The following is a 24908-nucleotide window of genomic DNA, read 5'->3' as shown; positions in this document are numbered from 1 at the left end:
AAATAAGACTGATCTAAGAAATGAAAAGAATTAAGGACCCATAATAATTTTAAGGACCCATAATAATTTCAAGCTTAGACAATCTTAACACTACAAAGGTCTTTTCCCCCCTCCCAGAAATAATGGCTCTGGTCACTTTTGTTATTAGCAATGCAAAGTCCTGACTTAACTAATCATCAGAATAACCTTATTTCAGTCAGTCCTCAAGGTTATTACTGATGACATTAGGGAACTGAGGGATTAAATTAGTTATAGAGGATTCTTTTAAACATCTCATGACCTTTAATATGATAACATGCATTGAATGGCTATAAAATGTAAGCATTCCCTAAATCTATTTGACCATGGCCTTTTCTCAAAGACTATTAATTAACATATTCATTAGTTTGCTCAAGGAAAAAAAGTCTGGGAAATACTCCACTCTAGTGGTTCTCAAAATGCAGCCCAGGACCATCAGCTTTATCTGGAAATTTGTTCCAAATGCAAAACCTATGGTCCCACCTCAAACCTCCTGAATCAGAAACTCTGGGTTGTAACGCAGCAATCTGTGCTTAACAGGCCCTGCAGGTTATTGTGACACACACTCAAGTTTCAGAAGCACTGTTCCTATCTAAGGCATGGCCATTCTTACTGCATAGTGTCTCCTAAGTGGTCAACTTGTGTCCACTCTTATTCCTCTAAATTCTATTCTCTGCATAGCAGACAATAATAAACCTAAAACTCCCCAACAGCTTCTCACTGCAACCAGAAAAAACCCAAACACCTTACCATAATGAAGAGTCCTTGCCTGGTCCAGCCCTTGCCTACCTCTCTCTTCTTATAAATAAATGAATATATTTCTTTATATTTATTTATAAATAAATGAATATATTTCTTTATATTTATTTATAAATGAATATATTTCTTTATATTTATTTATAAATGAATATATTTCTTTATATTTATTTATAAATAAATGAATATATTTCTTTATATTTATTTATAAATAAATGAATATATTTCTTTATATTTATTTATTTATAAATAAATGAATATATTTCTTTATTTATAAATAAATGAATATATCTCTGTAGTATTTATTTTTTATTTTTGTGGGTACATAGTAGGTGTATATACACATGGGATACATGAGATTTTTTTCTTTTTTTTGAGACAGAGTCTCACTCTGTTGCCCAGGCTGGAATGCAGTGGAGCCATCTCACCTCACTGCAACCTCTGCCTCTGGGGTTCAGGTGATTCTCCTGCCTCAGCCTCCTGAGTAGCTGGCATTACAGGTGCCCACCACCACACCTGGCTAATTTTTTTATTTTTTAGCAGAGACGGGGTTTTGCCATGTTGGCCAGGCTGGTCTTGAACTCCTGACCTCAGGTGATCTGCCCACTTCGGCCTCCCAAAGTGCTGGGATTACAGGCGTAAGCCACCGCACCTGGCGTCATGAGATATTTTGATACAGGTATACAATGCATAATAATCACATCAGGGTAAATGGGGTATCCATCACCTCAAGTGTTTATCATTTTGTTGTGTTACAGACAATCCAATTAAACTCTTTTATTTATTTTATAATTTTATTTATTTATTTTTTATTCTGACACCTGGGCTGGACTGCGGTGGTGTGAACATGGCTCACTGCAGCCTCAATCTCTGAGCTCATATGATCCTCCAACAGCAGCCTCCTGAGTAGCTGAGAATACAGGCATGCACCACCATGCCCAGCTAATTAAAAAAAAAAACACTTTTTTTTTTTTTGTAGAGGCAGGGTCTCACTATGTTGTCCAGGCTAATCTCCAACTCCTGGCATCAAGTGATTCTCCTGCGTCACCTCCCCAAGTGTTAGGATTACAGGCCTACTGTAATCCTACTGAGCTACTGTGCCTGGACTCTCTTAGTTATTTTAAAATGTACAATAAATTATTGTTGACTACAGTCACCCTGATGTGCTATCAAATACTAGATGTTATTCATTCTGTCTAACTATATTTTTGTACCCATTAACCATTCCCACTAACTGCACCCCTCAACAACTACCCTTCCCAACCTCTAGTAACCATCGTTCTACTCTCTCACCATTAGTTCGATTTTTAGCTTCCAAATAAGTAAGAATATGTAAAGTTTGTCACCTTGTGCCTGGCTTATTTCACTTAAAGAGCTCCAGTTCTATCCATGTTGCTAAAAATGACAGGATCTCATTTTTTATGGCTGAATAGTACTCCACTGTGTATATGTACCACATTTTCTTTACCATTCATCTGTTGATAGACACCTAGGTAGCTTCCAAATCTTGGCTATTGTGAAAAGTGCTGAAATAAACATAGGAGTGCAAATACCTCTTTGATATACTGATTTCCTTTCTGTCGGGTATATACCTAGCAATGAGATTGCTGGATGACATGGTAGTTCTATTTTTGGTTTTTGAGGAACCTCCAAACTGTTCTCCATAGTGGTGGTACTAATTTACATTCCCACAAACAGTGTATGAGGGTTCCCTTTTCTGTACATCCTCATTGGCATTGCCTGTCTTTTGGATATAAACCATTTTAAGTGTCGTAAGATGATATCTCATTGTAGTTTTGAGTTTCTCTGATGATCAATGATGGGAACACCTTTTCATGTACCTGTTTGCCATGTGTATGTCTTCTGAGAAATATCTATTCAAATTTCTTGACCGGTTTTTATTCAGATTATTAAATATTTTCCTATTGAGTTGAGCTCCTTGTATGTTCTGCTTATTAATCCCTTGTATAATGGATAGTTTACAAATATTTTCTCCTATTCTGTGGATTATCTCTTCACTTTGTTGACTGTGTTCTTTGCTGTGCAGAAGCTTTTTAACTTGATGGCTCCCATTTATCCATTTTTGCTTGGCTGCCTGTGCTTGTGGGGTACTGCTCAAGAAATCTTTCCCTAGTCCAATGTCCTGGAGAGTTTCCCCGATGTTTTATTGTAGTAGTTTTATAGTTTGAGATCTTACATTTAAGTCTTTAGTCCATTTTGATTTGATTTTTGTATGTGGCAAGAGATAAGGGTCTAGTTTCGTTCTTCTTCACGTGGATCTCCATTATCCCAGCACCATTTATTGAAGAGACTGTTCTCTCCCCAATGTATGTGCTTGGCATCTTTGTAAAAAATGATTTCACTGTAAATGTATGAATTTGTTTCCAGGTACTCTATTCTTTTCATTGCTTTATATGTCTGTTTTTATGACAGTACCATGTTGTTTTTGTTACTATCACTTTGTGTTATAATTTGAAGTCAGGTAATGTGATTTTTCCAGTTTTACTCCTTTTGCTCAGGGTAGCTTTGGCTATTCTGGGTCTTCTGTGTTTCCATATAAATTTTAGGATTTTTTTTTCTGTGAAGAATGTCAGTAGTATTTTGATAGTGATTGCATTGAATTGATAGATGGCTTCAGGTAAAACGGACAGTTTAACAATATTGATTCTTCTAGTTCATGAACATGGAATCTCTTTCCATTTTTTTGTGTCCTCTTCAATTTATGCCATCAATGTTTTACAGTTTTCATTGTAGAGATCTTTCACTTCTTTGGTTAATTCCTAGGAATTTTATTTTATATGTAGCTATTATAAATAGCATTACTTTTTTATTTCTTATTCAGATTGTTCACAGCTGACATATAAAAATGCTTCTGATTTTTGTATGTTGATTCTGTATCCTGCAACTTTACTGATTTTATCAGCTCTAATAGTTTTTTGATGGGATCTTTAAGCTTTTCTAAAAATAAGATTATATCATCTACAAATAAGGCTAATTTGACTTCTTCCTTTCCAAATTGGATGCCATTTATTTCTTTCTACTGTCTAACTGCTCTAACTAGGACTTCCAGTACTATGCTGAATAACAGTGGTGACAGTGGGCATCTTTGTTCTGTTCCAGATCTTAGAGGAACGGTTTTCAATTTTTCCCCCTTCTGTGTGATATCAGCTGCAGGTCTGTCATATATGGCTTTTATTGTGTTGAGGTATTGTCCTTCCATACCCAGTTTTTTGAAGATTTTTTTTTATCAGCAAAGGATGTTGAATTTTATCAAATACTTTTCAGCATCAGATGAAATAATCTTTATGTGTTTGATTCTGTTGGTATGATGTATCACATTGATTGATTTGCATATGTTGAACCATTCTTGCATCCCTGGGGTAAAGCCCACTTGGGTCATGATGAATTATCTTTTCAATGTGTTGTTGAATTCAGTTTGCTAGTATTTTGTTGAGGATTTTTGCATCAATATTTATCAAGGATATTGGCCTGTAGCTTTCTTTCTTTAATGTGTCTTCTTCTGGTTTTGGTATCAGAGTAACAATAGCCCTGTAGAATGAGTTTGGAAATATTCCTTCCTCTGTTTTCTGGAATAGTTTAGGCAGGGTTGCTATTAGCTCTTCCTTAAACGTTTGGAAAAATTCAGCAGTAAAGTCATAGGGTCCCAGGCTTTCTTTTCTTATTCCTCTTTTTTTTTTTTTTTTTTGAGACGGAGTTTCACTCTGTCCCCCAGGCTGGAGTGCAGTGGTGCTAACTCGGCTTACTGCAAGCTCTGCCACCCAGGTTCACGCCCTTCTCCTGACTCAGCCTCCCGAGTAGCTGGAACTACAGGCGCCCGCCACCATGCCTGGCTAATTTTTTGTATTTTTTAGTAGAGACGGGGTTTCAGCATGTTAGCTAGGATGGTCTTGATCTCCTGACCTCGTGATCTGCCCGCCTCGGCCTCCCAAAGTGCTGGGATTACAGGCATAATCCACTGCGCCGGGCCTGCTGGGGTACTTTTTATTGCAGCTTCCATCTCTACTTGTTATTGGTGTGTTCACGTTTTGGACTTCTTCATGATTCAATCTTGACAGCTTTATATGTCTAGTTGTTGGTCCATTTCATCTAGATTTTCCAGTTTATTGGCATGTAGTTTCTCACAGTAGCCTCTAAGAATACTTGGAATTTCTGAAGTATAGTTGTAACATCTCCTTTTTCATTTCTGGTTTTACTTATTTGAGTCTTCTTTTTTGTTAGCTAGGCTGGTTAAAGATTTGTCTATTTTGTTTATCTTTTCAAAAAACCAACTTTTAATTTTGATCTTTTGTATTTTTTTCATTTCAAGTTCATTTATTTCTTCTCTGATCTTTTCTAGTTCTTTAAGATGCATCATTAGGTTGTTTATTTGAAGTTTTTCTTTTTTTGATGCAGACAATTATAGCTATAAACTTTCCTCTTAGTGCTGCTTTCACTGTATTCCATAGGGTTTAGTATTTTGTGTTTCCATTACCATTTTTTTCTTTCAAGAAATTTTTAATTTCCTTCTTAATTTTTTCATTGACCCATTGGTCATTCAGGAGTTATTGTTTAGTTTCCATGTGCTTGCATAGTTTCCAAAATTCCTCATTATTGATTTCTAATTTTACTCCATTGTGGTCAGAGAAGATACATAATATAATTTCATTTTTTTTAATTTTTAAAGACTTGTATTGTGGCCTAACATGTGGTCTATCATGAGAATGATCCATGTGTGTAGGAGAAGAATGTATATTCTGCAGTTGTTGTATGAAATATTCTGTAAATATCTATTAGGTCCATTTGGTCTAAGTCTGTGCAGATTAAGTCCAGTGTTTCTTCGTTGATTTTGTGTCTGGATGATGTGCCCAACGTTGAAAGTCAGGTGCTGAAGTCTCCAGTGACTATGGTATTGAAGTTTATCTCTCCCTTTAGTACTAATGATATTTGCTTTATATATCTGGGTGCTCCAGTATTGAGTGCATATACATTTAAAATTGTTATATCCTGTTGCTGATTTGACTCCTTTATTATTATATGATGACCTTCTTTTGTCTAATTTTTATAGTTTTTTTGTTTTACTTTTTGTGTTGAAATCCACTTTGATGATTATAAGTATAGCTACTCTAGCTCTTTTTTAGTTTTCATTTTCAGGAAATATATTTTTCCATCCCATTATTTTCAGCCTCTGTGTGTCTTTATAGGTGAAGTGTATTTCTTGTAGGCAAGAGATTGTTGGGTCACGGTTTTTTGTTTTTTTGTTTTTTTAAATCTATTCAGCCACTCTATGTCTTTTCATTGGAGAGTTTAGTCCATTTACATTCAATGTTATTACTGATAAGTAAGGACTTATTCCTGCCATTTTGTTATTTGTTTGCTGGTTGTTTTGTGGTTTCCTCTTCCTTCTTCTTGTCTTCCTTTTAGTAAAGATGACTTATTTGTTGGTATGTTTTAATTTCTTGCTTCGTATTTTTGGTGTATCTGTTGTATGTTTTTGATTTGCAGTTATCATGAGGCTTGCAAATAATATAACTCATTAATTGAAATCGATGGCAATGTAACACTGATTGCATAAACCAACAAACTAACAAACCAGCAAAGAGAAAACTAATTAAAAACTCTACACTTTGACTCTGTTCCCCTGCTTTTTAACTATTTGTTGTTTCTATTTATATCCTATTTTACTATGTCTTGAAAAGCTGTCAGTTATTATTTTTAATTGGTTCATCTTTTAGTCTTTCTACTTAAAGTATGAGTAGCTTACATACCACAATTACAGTGTTACACTATTCTGTGTTTTTCTGTGTACTTATTGTTACCTGTGGGTTTTTTACCTTCAGATGAGTTCTTACTGCTCATTAACATCCCTTTCTTTCAGATTGAAGAATTCCCTTTAGCATTTGTGGTAGGATAAATCCATTGTTGATGAAATCACTCAGTTTTTGTTTGTCTGGGAAAGTATTTCTCCTTCATGTTTGAAGGATATTGTCACTGGATACACTATTCTAGGGTAAATATGGTGTTTTTTTTTTTTTTTTTTATCCTTCAGCACTTTAAAAATGTCATGCCACTCCCTCCTAGCCTATAAGGTTTCCACTGAAAAGTCTGCTGCCATGTACTGGAGCTCCACTGTATGTTCCTCATTTCTTTTCTTTCACTGATTTTAGGATCCTTTCTTTATTCTTGGGCTTTGAGGTTTGATTATCAAATGCTTTGAGGTAGTCTTTTTTGGGTTAAATTTTATTGGTGTTCTAGAACCTTCTTGCATGTGGATATTGGTATCTTTCTCTAGGTTTGGGAAGTTCTCTGTTATTATCCTTTTCAATAAACCTTCTAGCCCCACCCCTCCATCTCCTGTTTAAGGCCAATAACTCTTAGATTTGCCCTTTTGAGGCTATTTTCTAGATCTTGTAGGTGTGCTTCATTGGTTTTTATTCTTTTTTCTTTTGTCTCCCCTGGCTGTGTATTTTCAAATAGCCTGTCTTCAAGCTCACTAATTCTTTCTTCTGCTTTATCAATTCTGCTGTTAAGAGACTCTGATGCATTCTTCAGTATGTCCATCACGTTTTCAATTCCAGAATTTGTGCTTGATTCTTTTTACTTCAATATCTTTGTTAAATTTATTTTATAGGATTCTGAATTCCTTCTCTGTTATCTTGAATTTTGTTGAGATTCCTCAAAAAAGCTATTTTGAATTCTCTATCGGAAAGGTCACATATCTCCATCTCTCTAGGATTGATCACTGGTGCCTTGTTTGGTGATGTCATGTTTTCCTGGGTAGTCTTAATGATTGTGGATGCCCACCAGTGTCTGAACATTGAAGAGTTAGGTATTTACTGGAGTCGCTGCTGTCTGGGCTTCTTTATACCTGTCCTTTTTGGGAAGGCTTTTGAGGTATTTGAAGGAACTTGGGTGTTGTGATCTAAGTTTTTGGTCACTGTATGCTATCTGCATTAAATGGGGGCACCCCAAGCCCAGTAATAATGTGGCTCTTGCAGACTCATAGAGATGCCCTCTTCGTGGTCTTGGATAAGATCTCAAAGAATTCTCTGGATTACCAGGCAGAGACTTTTGTTCTATTCCCTTTCTCCCAAACAAATGGGGTCTCTCTCTTGTGTTGAGCTGCCTGGAGCTGGGGAAAGGGTGACACAAGCACCTCTGTGACCACCACCCTGGGACTGTGCTGGATCAGACCTGCAGCCAGCACAGGACTGGGTCACATTCAAAGCCTGTGGTAACCACTGCCTGGCTACCACCTATGTTTGCTCAAGGCTCTACAATCAGCAGGTGGCAAAGCTAGCCAAGTTTGTATGATTCCCTTCAGGGTGTCAAGTTCCCCTGGTCCCTGGTGGGTCTAGAGAGCCTGGCTCCATCTAGGAGCTAGGACCTGAATCTGGAATCTAGCTGGTGCTCTATTAGGCAACTACCTGTTGCTCTATTCTACTGTGGTTGAGCTAGCACCCAAGCCACAAAATGAAGTCCTTCCCACTTTTCCCTACCCTTTCCACAAGCAGAAAATTATCTCCCATGACCGCTATTGACTGCTCCAGGCCCATGGCAAGTACTGTGTAGCTATCACAGATGTTCATTCAATGCCCAAGGGCTCTTCAGTCAGCTTGTGGCGAATGCTTTCATGCCTAGGGCTCTCCCTTCAGGGCAGTGGGCACCCCTCTGACCTAAGGCAGGTGCAGAAATGCCATCCAAGAGCCATGGCCTGGAATCAGGGACCCCCACATGCCGACTTGGTGCCCTATCCCACTGTTGCCAGCCAAGCTGGTACCTAAACTGCAAGAGGAAGTCCCCTTTATTCTTCCTTCTCCTTTTCTCAAGTAAAAGGAGTCCCTCTCCATAGCTACCACAGCTAGGAATATGCTGGGTCACACCTGAAGCCAGCACATCTCTGAGTCTCACCCAAGGCCTGCGGCAAGTACTGCCCTGCTACTACTGTTGATTATTCAGGGCCCAAGAGTGATGAATCTTGGTAGCAGGTGATGAATCTTGCCAAGATTGGATCCTTCCCTTCAAGGAAGCAAGCTTCCTTCAGGGCGTGTGTAGAAATGTTATCTCGGAACCAGGGCCTGGAACTGGGGCCTCAGGACTCTGCCTGGTGCCCTTTCTTTGTGTGACTGAGTTAGTATCCAAGTTGCAAGGCAAATTCCTCTTTACTCTTTCCTCTCCTCGCTCAAGTGGAAGGAAGACATCTCTACTGGAACTATGAGCTGTGATGCCTGGGCCTGAGGGAGGGGTAGCACAAGCACTCCCTTGGCTGCCCTGGCTGGTGTCTTACCATGTCATGTGTCTGCCGAGTCCACTGGCTTCAAGCCCAGCAGGACAGCAGGACTTGTCCAGGAATTGTGGTCCTTGTGGCCTAAACTGCCTGGACCCCAGAGCACTTTATCCCATGGTGGTGATGGTTTGCCAGAACTCAGGTTCCAACAGCTGAGATGGGAGATTCTTCTCTAGCTAGGACTGGTCTAAATGCCCCCTCCATGGGTGTTGGCTAAGTTCTACCCAGTGTTGCTTTCTGCTGTGAAAGGGCACTGAGTTCCAATGCAAAACCCTACACTCACTGAGCTCTCCCTCCCCCAAGTGCACAGATTCTCTCTCTGTGCCATTCAGCTGCTGCTGGAAGACTGGCGTGGGGTGGTGGTGTCAGCAAGTCAAGACTGTCTTTCTTACCCTCTTCAGTGCCTCCTTCAGTAATATGGGTTAAAACTAGGTATTGTGTGATTGCTCACCTGGCTTTTGGTTCTTATGAAGATGGTTGTGTTGTGTGGATACTTATTCAATTTGGTGTTGCTGCAGGGAGGACAATCAGTGGAGGTTTCTATTTTGCCAACTTGTTCCACCTTCTTCCCTTTACCTTGTACTATTCTTTCTCTTGTTTACAACCTTCCAGCCACACTAGACTTCATATTCCTGGAACACTGGACGATCAGCACCCACTGCTGGAATGCTCTTTCCAATTCTCCCACTCTCTTAATTTGTAGGGCTAGCTCCTCTCAGTACCAATGTCACCTCCTCAGTCACATACCCCAGTCACTCATTATACGACCTAGTTTTATTTTCTTCACAGAAGTTACCAATACCTGAAATGTGTTTTTTTGTTTTGGTTTGGTTTTTGTTTGGTTTGTAAGCTCCATGAGAGCAAGAAGCATGTCTATTGATATTACTAACTATTTGTTAAATGAATGCAGTCTGTCTGAGGGGCTCTAGTTTACCATTTTTCAGTTATGGTTTGTGGTGAAGCTGAAGCTACCCAACGTCATCTCTGTCCCATCTGCCGTGAACCCTGAGGTGTCTGTGGTCCACAGCTTCATAAGATGGGCCTTATTTAGCTACTTCTCAATATGCCAAGATATTATTTATTACTGGCTAAAAGGCAGTGCCCATTTTCTGAATTACATTAAGTAAATTGTCAATGATAAAACAACTTTTAGAGAAATATATGTAATAATTCAATAAATAAGGCAATATAAGTTGTTTTTCATGGAATTCGACAAGGATGTTTTTGTTTTTATTAAAAAAAATATAGCCTAAAAACACTTTTACTTTAGTTTTCTTAAATTGCTCTGAGTAAAAACATTATTCAATGTGGTCAGTCTAACAGATGGTGTTATTCCCATTTTACAGATTTTGAAACTGAAGATTTAAGTAATTTGCCAGAGTCAGAATGCTGTAAGCATCAGAACTCGATTTTTGAACTTAAGTTTATCTGACTCAAAAGCTTTTGCCTTTCACCACCACCCTATTGCTTCTAAAATGTCAAACATCGGCTGAACCACAGGACAGGTATCCTATAAATGTAAGTTTATCTTTCTCATCCCCTTCCAATAGTGCCTCTGATTCTTTCTGTATTCTGCCCCACCAGCAGATACTGATTACTGTCTGCCATATTCTATTTCATGGAATATTTCTTAAGTTTTACCTCTTGATGAAAACACATTCCAAGTGTCTGAGAGAAGATCATTAGAATTACAACTTAAAAGAGAACTCACCCAACTGCCTATGTAGTACCTCACTAATTGTCTTTACTCCTGTTTGGAAATATTACTTTTCTATTGCATTCCTGGTATATTAACTGTCCAGGCCATGCTATGGCAGAAAGAACATGGCTTCAGGGTCAAAGAATCTGGGGCCCCAGGACTCGTCTCTGCCACTGACTGGTTGTGTGGCTGTGGACACATTTTTATTACTTCTCTGGATATGTTTCCTCATCTATAGCTTTGAGAGAACAGCCTACCCCTTCATCCTGTGGGATGCTTCCTGCCTGGCGCATCATGAGCCTTCCATAATGGTTAGTTTCCTTCTTCCCCTCGCTTTGCCCCACCCTTTTGGTATTCTCCTTCTTTTGGTTTTAACCTTCTAGAAGCACAGAGGATGCATAGAGCGTCTCTATTTTGAATTTGAAAAAAAAACCTTTTAGGGAAATACTTTGGAAAAATAAAACTTGTGTGTTGAAATGAGTGCTGCATGTCCTGTCGACATCCTGGGAGCTGACAGGTTTATTTCCATGACGCAGCAGTGCTGAGAGAAGTTGAACTTTGCTTTTGGAATTGCTCTTAAAGCCAGTTTATGAGTAAATTGAGAAAGGCAGCTTCATTACTCTATGGTATTTTTGACAAAAATAAAACAAATATATACAGTGACAGTTTTACCATGCTCCTTATTCACTGCCTTGGGTCCGAATGATCTTTCTATTTTTAAAGATCAAAATGACCACAAAAGGATAAAGATGTGAAGCCAGGAAATATGTTAAAAGGCTAATGATAATTCCAAAAGATGAGTTCTACCACTGATTTGGCACAATGGGGGCAACATGGATATTTAGGTGTAACCCCTCATGGTGACTATTTTGAAGGGATCTTTATTTGGGCCAGTCTGCTTATTAGATTATTTTAAACACTTACCTAATATGAAACTTAGCTGCACAAAAATATTGCAATCAGCTCAACAGGATTTACTGTGTACTTCTGATAAGCCAATACTACTTAGAATAAATTCTTCAGATTACAGTCTGGAAACTTTTTATATTGCACACTTAATCAGTAGTAGGATATTGAGTGTGTACTCCAAATTTCTGTATAATTTACTTTACTTTTGTGATAAAGGGGCTAACACTTCTTGTAAATGGTTGTTAAACAAAATTATTACCTTCACATCTGTTTAGAAATATCCATTACCTATACTAAAACCAAATGACAATGCAGATTCACCCAAAGTGTAATTTAGGAAGACTAGACTTCAACGCAATTTTATCATTACTTGTCAGAAGACAAAGCTTAATATAGCTTAATATAGACAAAGCTAAAAACTGCATGAGCATGAGATATTATAAAATAATGGAATGCTATGAAGACATAGGAAGACATTTCTGTAAGCGTGATATGTAAAGGAACCAAAGATACAACTTTGAGTATAGTAACTGACAGTAAGCCAACATGTTCTGAGTTGGCTTTAGTTTGATTATGAGCCCTACAGAGTCTAAGACTTAAACAGTTATTGCCTAAACAGCTGTGTTTCTAGCCAAAAAGCCTTTCAGAGTTGCATCAGTCTTCGGAGAAGCACTCACAGAGGTTTGTAATAATGATGTTATAAGAAGCTAACTATAAAAATAACTGCTGGGCGTGGTGGCTCACACCTATAATCCCAGCACTTTGGAGGCCGAGGGGCAGGCAGATCACTTGAGGTCAGGAGTTCGAGACCAGCCTGGCCAACATGGTGAAACCCCGTCTCTACTAAAAATACAAAAATTAGCCAGGCATGGTGGCGGGTGCCTGTGATCCCAGCTACTTGAGAGGCTGAGGCAGGTGGATCATTTGAGCATGGGAGGCAGAGGTTGCAGTGAGCCAAGATCATGTCACTGCACTCCAGCCTGGGGGACAGAGTGAGACTTTGTCTCAAAATAATTAATAATAATAATAATAATAATAATAATGAAATAAATAAAAGAAAATAAAAACAATAGCAAGAGAGAAAGGCAGGTGAGGCATGAGACCATCTATTGCTGACTTTGTGTATGGGAGGGGGTGTTACCTCGGTTGCTGTTCATATGTGTACTCAAGTTACAGAAAAAACACTCATTCATAAATCCTAAAGATCTGTCAGACGAAAGATTACTCGCTATTGCTATAAAATTGCAACAAATTAATTTAAACAATTTCTTAAAGCTCTTTTATTGGGGATAATATATGATTTTATAATGTTTTGAAGTCCATTTCGATTTACAATTTTTTTTCTAAAATAATTATGTGAGACTAAGAAGCTTGGTCTTGATGTAGAAAACTCAGTCCTTTTGAAGAAATAGCAAGGAATTCAATTTATAATTAGCTTTGTTAAATTTGCCAGTTCATATTAAAGAACTGTAAGACACTAGAAATAGATAATTAAGAGAAGATTTCACAGACTGCAATAAAAAAACACTTAAAAGAATTTTTAAATGGCCCTTGATTTTAAACACAAAAAATTTAACAAGATTTCTTGGAGTAACGTTTCTTGATTTCTTACCTTGCCATACTTCTGTGCATAAGACCCGGTGAGCAGTGAGTGAAAAACAATGATGGTTTCATCCAAATCCCAGACAAACACACGCTGAAGACAAAAAATAAATATAGAAAATTAAAAAGTCCAAGGAAACAGAAATCTCTTTACAAGCAGAAAATGTCTCCCTTCCTAGAGATCATCTTGATATCATTTAATAGAAAATAATACTATTCATTTTTTTTTGTTTTTCAAATTTGCCAAATCTAACTCCTATAAAGCCTGAGAAGCAGGAATTATACAAATTATAAGCTTAAGAGTCAGATGTCCTCGCTTGAATAAATTAATCCATACATTTACTTGTAGTTAACACCAAAAAGAGATACATTCAGACTTTATGATAGAAGCATGCTTGAAACTCTACATATTTTAAAGTTTTATATCTTAGGGATTCATAAACTTTAACAATTTCTGCAAAGAATTAGATTTTAAAGAAATATTTAAAAGAATCAATGAGTAACCGCTAAACAGAATTGTCAAGTATGGATCCTGGGGTCACATTAGGCCAGCAGATATGTTGGCCTCCCTGGAGTTTTGAAGGATTTCAAATTATGAATTAACATTTGAGAACTAGGCAATTGCCCACAAACTTCAGGGTTTTGACTGTAGCACAGCAACTAGAAGTTGTGGCCAGGCTGGCTGCCATTCCTACATGGCAGTGACAGGCAGGTCCCTCAGAATGGGCCTGCACTCTGAGCTCCTCACAGTCTGCTGGGCAACTCAGCCCGGTCACTCATTTATATCATCTGTCAAGTTCTTGAGGCAATGTGAACTTGTTGCTGTTGTTCAAGAAAAGGAAGTTATCTCTTATAAAGAATCACAACATCTGTCACTTGACTTTACTAAATCTGGAAGTTCAATTTTTTTCTTAACTGAAGTATGTGGTATGTAAGAAGTAACATATTATGGTTAAGAATAGTTTCTACTGATGTTGTATATAAAAATCAACCCTGCTTAGTACAGATATATCTCAAAAGAACTCATAAATAGAAAGTGACATATAATGAAATTTTCAGATTTTAACACATACTATTAAGTGATTGAAACTTGTCCTATTTTTAGAAGATGAATTTTTCTTTCTATACAAATTACTTTCATCTTTTTAAACTTAATGACCCATTTGGACATCTTCCATTACTTTAGTGCTATCGAATACAGTGCTACATAGAAAAGTATCCCACAAACAATGGCTATAGTTTTAAAATTTGTTGGTGCCAATTTAGATCAAAACTTGCAATTATCTCAGGCCAATAATCTGTAAATCAAGATCATTTTTATACTGTTATTTGTTCTTAATTTTAATATTATAATGGATGGAATCTCAAACTTCAGAGTTGTAAAATGCCTATCACAAAGTAGTTCCATTCAATTCATGATATATCTTGATTTTTAAATTTGAAACATAATGGAACTGTAAGATAGAGAATGTATCATTCGGTAAAATAAAGCATCACACTACAATCTTTAAGAATGAGTAGGCATACCTCCAGGTCACTATCAGGAGGCGGGGAGGGATTATTTTTCCGGCCTCTTCCTCTAGACTTTGACCCAGAACTCCTACAGGTTCTCTCATCAAGATCTTTGATGGGTGTGGAGGGACTCTGCATGGTATCGAACTCTCCTATAGATAACATGACTTAGGTCAAGAATAGCACTTCATTTTTAGATCAAGTATGAGTCTTCATTATTAATTATCTTAACAAATTCCTATACAATAGAAACCTCCTTATGGCAAAAAAGAGATTTATAATCCCAAGCACACACAAGTCAGTCAGAACTTTTGTAGTTTACACAAACTCCTACTAGTTGTAATCTATGTGATCTATTAAACTTGAATGTCTTTTCTACACCATATGCCTTCAACTTCCTGTCTATACCTTCACTTACATATTTATCTCCATTTAGATATGTCCTCACCTCCTTTTTTGTCACAGTTCAGAGAATGAGATGTCTTCTTCTGGATCAATTCCATCCCTCCACCTGCAAACCTGACTCCCAACCCCACCTCCTAGGAAGTCATGCTTCATTAGTCAAACCCTCTCTCATCTTCCCTTCCACCTCTCCCATTTTCCCTTCCACCTCTCCCATTTCTTGGGGTCACTGAGAAGTTAAAAAGTCCTTCCCTCTGACCTGGAATTTCCATCTAGATACTATTTGCTTCCATTTTCTCTTTTAAATAAAACTTCTTAGAATAGTGCATACTAGTGCTATATGACAGAAATACCATGTGAGCCACAAATGTGATCTTATATAAAATTTTAAAGTTTTTTATCAGCTATGTTAAAAAAAGTAAAAAGAGATATGTAAAATTATCATCACTTCTATGTTAATTGCCCCAATATATCCATGTTATCATATCAGTATGTAATCAATGTGTTAATTGACTCAATATATTCATGTTATATCCGTATGTAATCAATATAAAATTATCAATGATATGTTTTACATTTTCTTTTTCATACTAAGTCTTTGAAATGTTGTGCAGTGTTCTATGCTTATACTGGATCTCAGTCCACACTAGCAACATGACAAGTGCTCAAGAGTCACGTGTGGCCAGTGACTGCAGCACTGGATGGCACATCTGTCCCCACTTATTGATATCCAATTTATCATAATCTAGCTTCAGTTCCCCAAAATGCGATAAAAATACTTCTGCTAATAGTCCCCAGAAATCACCTTGTTGACAAATGCAATAGACAGACTCAGTCCTTGTCTTCCAGGATCTCTGTGCTGTGTGTGATTCTCTTAAACAGCACCTCCTCGAAACTATTACTTGACAGCTGATACCTTGCACTCTCCTAGTTCTAGAATCACTCCGATCAGTCCATCTCCATCTAGAAAACATGGACTCCTGTACTTCTCCCATTCCTTATGAGCTAGTATGTCAGAATTCCATCCTCTGATCACTGTCTTCACTCCACACAATCTGGGGGATTTAACTCTCTCATGTGTTAATGACCCTCTCTGTGATGACTCATATATAAACCTATACCTCCAACTAGGCCACATCCTAAGTTTCAGACTTTAATTCAGTTTCAGAATCCAATTGACTTCTGTATGTCCCATAGATATCTAAAACTCTGAAATGATTAAAGCTTGTGAGAAAGTATCTTAGGAGGTAGAGAGTACTGAGTAGTAGCAAATCTGTAGGAGCAACTGTTAAGATAAACTGAGGCAACTGTGAGATACAGTATAACAAGTTGAAGAGTCAGAATTACTATATGAGTACAAGCATTTTATTCAATCTCTCTAAATCTCAGTTTCATGGCAGCTTTCTGGAATACTGAGGGATAAATCTGATTTATATTTAATTTGATTTAAATTATATGTATAAAGTGACAATTTCCAAGACAGAAGGTAAACTACATTAAATTTAAATTACATGATTTTTAAACAAAAAGATATTATGGCTATTATTTTTTATCATTAAATTTAAAAATTAAAATAAAACAATTCTGAGGAAAACCAAGCAGTTATTAATCTAAATAAACAAATCTGAACAAACTAGGCATCACTTTTTCTGAGAAATAGTAATTTTTACATGGGTAACCTCTAACATTTTCTTTGGGAAACACTGTGCATGTCAGCACATGATCAAAAAAATACGCCTGTGCTCCAAATATTATTTGCACTTAAAATATTGCCAGCATAGTTCATTTCATGGGTCTATGTTATCACCTGGGTGAGAGTAGATAGCAGAGTAATAAGGTTTTTAAGTTATGGGGTTGAATATAGCCTTGTCTCATAGTAAATCATGTTTCACCTTATTTGTATAGGCATTAAATTAGTCTTTAGATGTCTGAACATACACCAACTTTTAAATAAAATCACATAAAAGTTCCATTTTAAATTATTTTTGAAACAGAATTTTCCTAAGGTTACTATATCCCACAAACCAAATGTCTGCTTTCAAATAAAATGGTGATTAAAATTAACCCTCACTTATTAAGCATGCATTTAAAAAACATTTTGGATGACGTTCCATAAAACTTCTCCTTATAGTCATTATAGATCAATTTTCAGGTGTTAACTATCAATCATAAGGCAACTTTGTTCTTGTCACAGTGCAAGAGCTGAAAGGACAAAAACTTGAGGAACCCCAGTCATGGGTGGTTGTAGGCTGAGTCCATAAAGGAGGAGTTTAGCAGGAATAATTCTGCTATTCAAATGAACTGGGATCCAGCAGCTGTCACAGCAAAGGGGTGAAAAGAGCAGAAGAGGAAAGAGAAAAGACTGTGGTTGTAGGACGTATCTGGGTTTCAGTAAACCTAAGACTTTATTCCCATTGATGCTTTTCAAATTACTGAAGGATCTTAAAAGGGCTCTAAGAATTTGGACAAAATATGGGCAGAAGTGTTTTGATGGGGATAAAGACAGCCTTTTTAGAAAACTATGAAGGGTAACTCTACATTTATTCACCCCTTAGTACATGTCATGCACTGTTCTTTAAAAATTTTTTTTATTGAAATATATGTGTTTGGCTTCATTCACTGCTGTGAGATAATCCATATTCTAGCCTGGGATAGCAGTTGTCCTTTCCTTAATGTGGCTAGAACTTCTTCATGTATATATATATTACACTGTATCTATTACACTGTATCCATTCTGTTGATGGACATTTGGGTTATTCACAATTTTAGGCTACTATGAATAAAGCTGCTATATACATTCTTGTACATGTCTTTGTGGATATAAGCTCTTAATTCTTCTTGGGTATGCATACCTGGCAATGTGATTCCTGGGTCAGAGGGAAGGCATATGTTCATCTGTAACAGACACTGACCTTTTTCCAGTGTATTACTCTCTTTCCAGTGTATTAACGACCATGCTAACCCACTGCTCATTTTTATTAATTTAAAGACAGTATTAATTTACTCTTACCACAGTGAGAGTTTCAGTTGTTCCACATCCTTGTCAATACTTGATATTGTTAGCGTTTTTTTATTTTCACCATTTTGGGTGTGTGATGGTATCTCACGGTGGTTTTAATTATAATTTTCTTGATGAGTAATTATGAAGAATACTTTTTCATGTTTCTTGCTCATTTGATATCTTCTTTTTAATGAAGTAACTGTTAAATCTTTTGCCCATTAAGAAAACTAGGCTGTTTGTCTTTTTCTTATTGATTTGTCAAAGCTCTTTATTATGAAACATTATATATATTTATGTGTGTATATATATATGCGTGTGTGTGTGTGTGTGTGTGTGTGTCTGACTTAAACCTCACTCCAACCCGGTGAATTAGGTCCTTCATTATTGTCTTTTAATAATGGAGAAACTGGAGAAGTGGGAATTAATTTAACAAAATTAAATAGCTTGTATGATGCAACACTGGTATGACTGCAGAACTCCTGCTTTAACCATTTGGCTATACTTTCTCAGGCAAATAGCAATGGACTCTTCAGGTTACCAGAAGGTCAAACCTAGATCTGCTTCTACTTATAAAAGAGTCATATAACAACCTACTAGAGTGAGAGAAAATATTTGCAAACCATACATCTGATAAAGGGTTAATATCCAAAATACACAAGGAACTTAAACAACTCAATAGTAAAAAACAAATAGCTCAAATAAAAAATGGGCAATGGGTTGGCATGATCACCACTCAAAAGAAGACATAAAAATGACAGGTGTATGAAAAATGCTCAACATGACTCATTATCAAAGAAATGCAAATTAAAACTACAATGAGATACCACCTCACACCTGTTAAAATGGTATTATCTAAAAGAAGAAAGATAACAAGTGTAGGAGACACTGTGGAGGACAGAAATCTTGCACACTGCTGGTGGGGGTGTAAATTAGCACAGCCATTTAGTCCATTTTCACATCGCTATAAAGAACTACTCGAGACTGGGTAATTTACAAAGGAAAGAGGTTTAGCTGACTCAGTTCAGCATGGCTGAGGAAGCCTCAGGAAACTTACAATCATGGCAGAAGGGGAAGGGGAAGCAAGGCACCTTCTTCACAAGGTGGCAGGAAGGAGAAGGAAAGCAGAAGGAACTACCAAACATGTATAAAACTGTCAGATTTCATGAGAACTCACTCACCACTCACTATCACGAGAACAGCATGGAGGAAACTGCCCCCCTGATTCAATTACCTCCACCTGGTCTCTCCCTTGACACATGGGCATTAGGGGGATTACAATTCAAGATGAGATTTTGGATGGGGACACCACCAAACCATATCAGCCATTATAGAAAATGCTATGGAAGTTCCTAAAAACGGAACTACCATATGATCCAGCAATCACACCGCTGGGTATATATCAAAGGAAATGAAATCAGTATGTTGAAGAGATATCTGCACTTCCATGTTCATTGCAGCATTATTCACAAATAGCCAAGATATGGAGTCAACCTAAGTGTTCATCAATGGATAAACGGACAAAGGAAATGTGGTATATGTACATTATGGAATAATGTTTGGCCTTAAAAAAGAAAATCCTGTCATTTGAGACAACAAGGATGAACTTAGAGAACATTATGTTAAGTGAAATAAGCTAAGCACAGAAAGACAAATACTACATGACCTCATTTACATGTGGAGTGCAAAAAAGTTGAACTCATAGAAGAAGTGAGTAAGATGGTGGTTGCCAAGGGCTGTGGGGCTGGAGAGGGAGACTGGGGAGCTGTTGGTCAAAGGATATAACACTTCAGCTAGACAAGAGGAGTAAGTTCAAGATATCTATTATACAGCATGTTACTATATGTAGTAACAATGTATTGTATTTCTAAAAATTGCTAAGAGAATAGATTTTCGGGGTTCTCACCACAAAATGATAAGCATGTGAGGTAATGCATATGTTAATCAGCTCAATTTAGCCATTTCACAATATAAATGTATTTCAAAACAATGGGTTATACACAAAAATAGATACAATTTCTTTTTAAAGACTCAGACTCCTGGACTCAAGCAATCTTCTCGCCTCAGCCTCCAGAGTAGCTGAGATTACGGGTGCCCATCACTGCACCAATATATATACTTTTTTATTTGTCAGTTAAACAATAAATTAAAATAAAAGTCACATGGGCATTATATAATTTCTGTGAGATGGAGGGCCAAAGAATTCACTGAAAGAACTTCACAGAAGCAAAAGAGCATGCCCTGCAGAGGCCATGAGATACATCTGGGCTCCTAGAGCAATCACCCAGGTGGAATTGTACTGACCTCTATTCCTTTTGAAGGTGCCATCCTTTCTTCTGATAAAGGGTAAAACCAGGAACTTGAGCTCAACCAGTCATTAAACATTTGTTGACACTTTTTTTTAAAAGAAGAATGCTGTTAATTCCAGTGCCTCTGCCAAATTTCACTCAGGTAATTGCACAAGGGCATAGCAATGCCACAGGTAGGGAAAATGTAAATTGGCAGAGCAGTTGAATGTGGTCCTTTCTATCTAAATCCTCTTGTTAGTTTCCATTAGATGAGTCAGCACTTTACTTCCCTTCCTTTCCTTACGTGAAATACCATGAAGTTATCAAAAGGCTGCTGTGTTCTGCCTAAGAAACTGGCTTCTTTTCAGAGAGTGAAATGATCTTACTCTATCCTTTACTTTTCTAGAGCCCTTGTTAGGTTCAATTAGCTAATGTATTGTAATGTTTGTCAAAGTGTCAGGGTAAAACATAATATTGTTATACAAGACTAACTGTATTTGATTTTAAAGATGTTTAAAATATTTGAAAAGGAGGCGCTATAAAAATATTTCTCATCTTCATGTGCGAATCTGTCCTCAAACTTTCTTAATACAAATAAAAAATCTGATATACCCAATATAAATTTTACTTTAAAGAAAGACCTTTAGAAAGAGAATGAAGTAAAATGTCTGCTCTTAATCAGCATGGTAGTGTTTCTTTAAATCCACTGTCAAACTACCTAATAAGGTAAATTAAATAATGGAATGCTATTTGCAATTTCCAAGGAACATCAGTCATTACAAAATTGCCCTAGGCTTTTCTTGACCCAATACTATACATGATTGAATAATTATCCTTTAATCAGTACAGTAATGAATAACTGCACCTTTTAAGTTTTGGATATTTAGATCCCACTTTATTTCATTAGGCTTATCTCTAAATCAGAAAAACCAGCTGTCTCTTATTGAACATAAGGTATGTTTTCATTATAAAAGTAGAATTCAGCAGTGACTGTTCTATGAAAAACTGTGGGTTTAATTTTAGGTTTCTACTTTAAGTCCAAAATGCAGAACCAGTCAATGGGAAATACTTTTCTTGCCCTTGAACTAAATACATCAGATTCCATCAATAATAAAGAAAAATTCCATAGTTATAAACTTGTTTGCTTTTTGGCCGTATGCCAGATCTGAAAAGGCAAAATTAAACCTAAAACTGCATTGACTGAAGGTCTGAGGTCATAGAATTCTTTAAAGATCCAGACATGTGTGTTGTTACGATTTTGGTTGAGAGAATAATATAGTTATAAGTAGAATTAATTCCTTCTTTAAATTCAACAGACAGTCTAATAAAATCTGAAAATGATGTCAAACTATATTTCTTGACCTTAGCAACCAATGAAGGCCTGATGAAATTGCAGCATTCTGATAGTGAATGTCAGAATTTCATATGTGAATGTGTCACATCCAAAGTCACATACTCAGAATATCTACCTGCCTGCATTTAATATATTTAATAGGAATAAAATAGCTATTTTCAATACTGATTATTCTAATAAGGAAAGTAACCATCTGTGTTTTTCCTGCAGAGAAGCTTTCTCGTGATTATATGGAAATTGGAGCAAAAGCAACATTTTACACAAAGCTCCACGTAGCATATACCGTATCTGAGTACACAAATGGGTTTCATTCTTGGTAGCTGTAGTCTAGCAAATTAAAAAAACACCCTTTTGGTCTTGTCCATCATTCAGTCTCTGATATCTTGATAATTAAATACTTCTGTGGTTTCACCCTACCTTGTTTTCCTCACACATTCATCATTGAGAAAAACCTTCCACAGGGTGATAAGAGGTCATCAAATATCTCCTTCCCTGAAGTATCTCCACTGCTTGTTAAGCAAGGATTCTGAAATCATTCATTCTTTGAATGAAAGTAAGATCCTTGATGCAACACAAGTATTGACCCAAAGAGGATCATGACAGATTTGGAACATGTGATTTGGCCTGGGGCTAATGAGTAAGGCGCCTAGGGCACAAAATTTAAGGACCCCAAGAACGAGTTCCACCTTAAATTTTGTGCTCTAGGTGCTTCACTGACCTCACCCTAATCCTGGCCCTGCAAGGGGTACAGATACCCAGGGAGGCTAAGGCTAGCTGAAAAGCCAAAACAGAGAGCCCCAAAGGGACAAGGACCAGAAATTCAAAGGGGCTGTGTGCCCACAGGTAGGAGGATATAAAAGGAAGATAAGGGGAAAAAACTAAAATGTAGGGGCATCAAAGACAAGCTCTATCTACTAGATAATTATTTCTTGGACCCACAGGTAAAGATTATATTCTGAACAGGGAACTAAAAATCATGAATGTTATCATTTCATCAATTCATGATATAAACATATCTTGGCTGTTGCTTAAAATATCAGTTTCATTTTTACTTTATGTCCAAATTAGTTTACTTGTTAATATCCCCCATATGACCTACCATTTTCCCTTTCTCACTATTGTAATTACTTGCTTGATATTTGTCTTGCTTGTCAAATGAAAGCCAAAGGTGGGCAAAGAGCTCATTTACTGCTGAAATATCAGTTTCTAGCACAGTGCTGATGCCTAATATATACTCAATAAATAATCGTTTAACGGCATTGAGTCATCTTGGCCCCACTGGTCCAGTTAGAAAGAGTTTACAGTATTGTGACCATGTTTCCCTATTTTCCCTCCCATCCAAAGCTGAATAAGAAAGAAGTAGAGATGAATTTGGATCTTGCAAATAACTGAAGGCAGAAAAATATACTTGAACAAATTAATGATATTTAAAAAATTTCTTAACCTCATTTTTCTTAGTGACTTTTGACAGTTCTTTATATATTTATATAATTCCTTTATCAGTATGTGTATTATAAATATTTTCTCCAAGTCTATAGCTTGTTTTTTTATTCTAATAGTGTCTTTTGAAGAGCAAAAGTTCTTTACAATTTTTTGAAATCTAATTTTATCTGTTCTTTTCTTGTATGAATTGTGTTTTTAATGTCATATCTATAAAATCTTTATGTAGCCCAGGGTCACAAAGATTTACACCATTTTTTTCTTCTAGAAGTTTTATAGTTTTAGCTTTTTAGATGTAGGCTTACAATCCATTTGGAGTTAATTTTTGCATATAAGTTGAGATCCTTTCCTCTTTTGCATATAGATGTCCAATTGTTCTAGCACCATTTGTTGAAAAAAACTATTCATTCTCTACTCAATTGCCTTTGTATCCTGATTCAAAAATCCATTTTCTAGCATATATATGCATCTGTTTCTGGACTCTTCATTGTGTTTCATTGCTCTATGTGTCTATCCTTTTGCACTCTCTTGATTACTGTACATTATAAGTCTTTAAATCAGGTAATCTGAGTCTTCAAACTTTGTTCTTATTTTTAAAAATAGTTTTGACTATTCTAATTCATCCACCTTTCCTTGTGATTTTAGAATCATCTCAATAATTTCTCCAAAAAGTCCTGGAACTTTTCTTAGGATTATACTGAGTCTCTGTTACATTTGCTTTTAACTTTAAATACTTCAGCTGTGTCAAATTATGTGTCGCAAATGCAATTCAAATACTACAAATTTCAGATAATGAAACACACAATGGATTTTAAACACACACTGATCACACAAAGATATTAAACTACCTATCACTGATTCTACAAATCCCAGGAATGTAGGAAATGTTCACTGGCTAGAGCTACTGACAACTTACAAAGGTCAAGGTCTTATGCAGTCTCTTTAGCACAAAAGAAATAATATCAGTCATAAGGAAGATAATATTACAACTTTGTTGCAAGTTCTTCACAAATGAATAATGAGTCTGGCAAAAGCTCCATATTCATATGTACACCATCATTTAGAGATTAAAATCACCTATCTGTCCCATATCTAAAAGAAGGATCTTCTGAAATGCCAGAAGAGCCTCGTCTTACACAGTCATGCTAACACAGATTAAACATCAGCACAATTATCTGGGAGCTTTCCGCCATGTTTTTGGAATGTCTACTTTCTCCGTTTTATTAGATATTGCAAAACATATAAAAGTATTTCACCTGGGTGAAGATCTGTACCTGGTTGGTTAGTCAGTCCTGGGAGAGATTCCTGCAACTGATAAGTAGAGGTTGAAGAGGGTGTGCCATCGGCTGTGTTATTCGATGTCATATACGCTCCATACGTTGATGCTGAATAATACTGTGCATACTGGTTTTGGCCAAAGGCTGTATAGGATGGATAATCCTGAAACAATAATTGAGATGTGTGTGTTTGAAAGAGAAATTACTCTTTAATACTCTCCAAAGAAAACCAGTCATTATGGTAACTGAAAGATTAGTACTCAGCCCCATTTGTTTCTGAGTCCACAGCTTTGAGGTGATCCTAATGAGCAGAGACTACTTTGTGGGCATTTCTTACAAACATATAGTAGTGAAATACCCTATTGTTTT

The 24908-nt window shown here is 36.6% G+C and overlaps 1 protein-coding gene across 22 annotated transcripts in view; it reads right to left on the bottom strand.

The window, feature by feature from the left end:
* The window catches only part of EYA4 (EYA transcriptional coactivator and phosphatase 4), a 288119-nt gene that overhangs the window by 36199 nt on the left and 227012 nt on the right, over nucleotides 1-24908 (bottom strand). For 12 of the 22 annotated variants that reach the window (XM_024357428.2, XM_063813500.1, XM_009452029.4 and 9 more), the window contains 3 exons: nucleotides 24519-24702; nucleotides 14796-14932; nucleotides 13279-13362 (listed from right to left, as the gene is read on the bottom strand). In XM_024357428.2, coding sequence (XP_024213196.1) covers nucleotides 13279-13362; nucleotides 14796-14932; nucleotides 24519-24702 — 405 coding nt within the window. The remainder of the gene's footprint in view (nucleotides 1-13278; nucleotides 13363-14795; nucleotides 14933-24518; nucleotides 24703-24908) is intronic. The other 10 variants (XR_010158205.1, XM_518749.7, XM_016956316.3 and 7 more) reach the window with 1 other exon arrangement.

The sequence above is a fragment of the Pan troglodytes genome, chromosome 5 (genome assembly GCF_028858775.2).
Source record: "Pan troglodytes isolate AG18354 chromosome 5, NHGRI_mPanTro3-v2.0_pri, whole genome shotgun sequence".
In the NCBI taxonomy this organism is placed as follows: Eukaryota; Metazoa; Chordata; class Mammalia; order Primates; family Hominidae; genus Pan; species Pan troglodytes.
The sequence above is the reverse complement of the archived record's forward strand: the minus strand, read 5'-3'. Positions and strand labels throughout refer to the sequence as shown.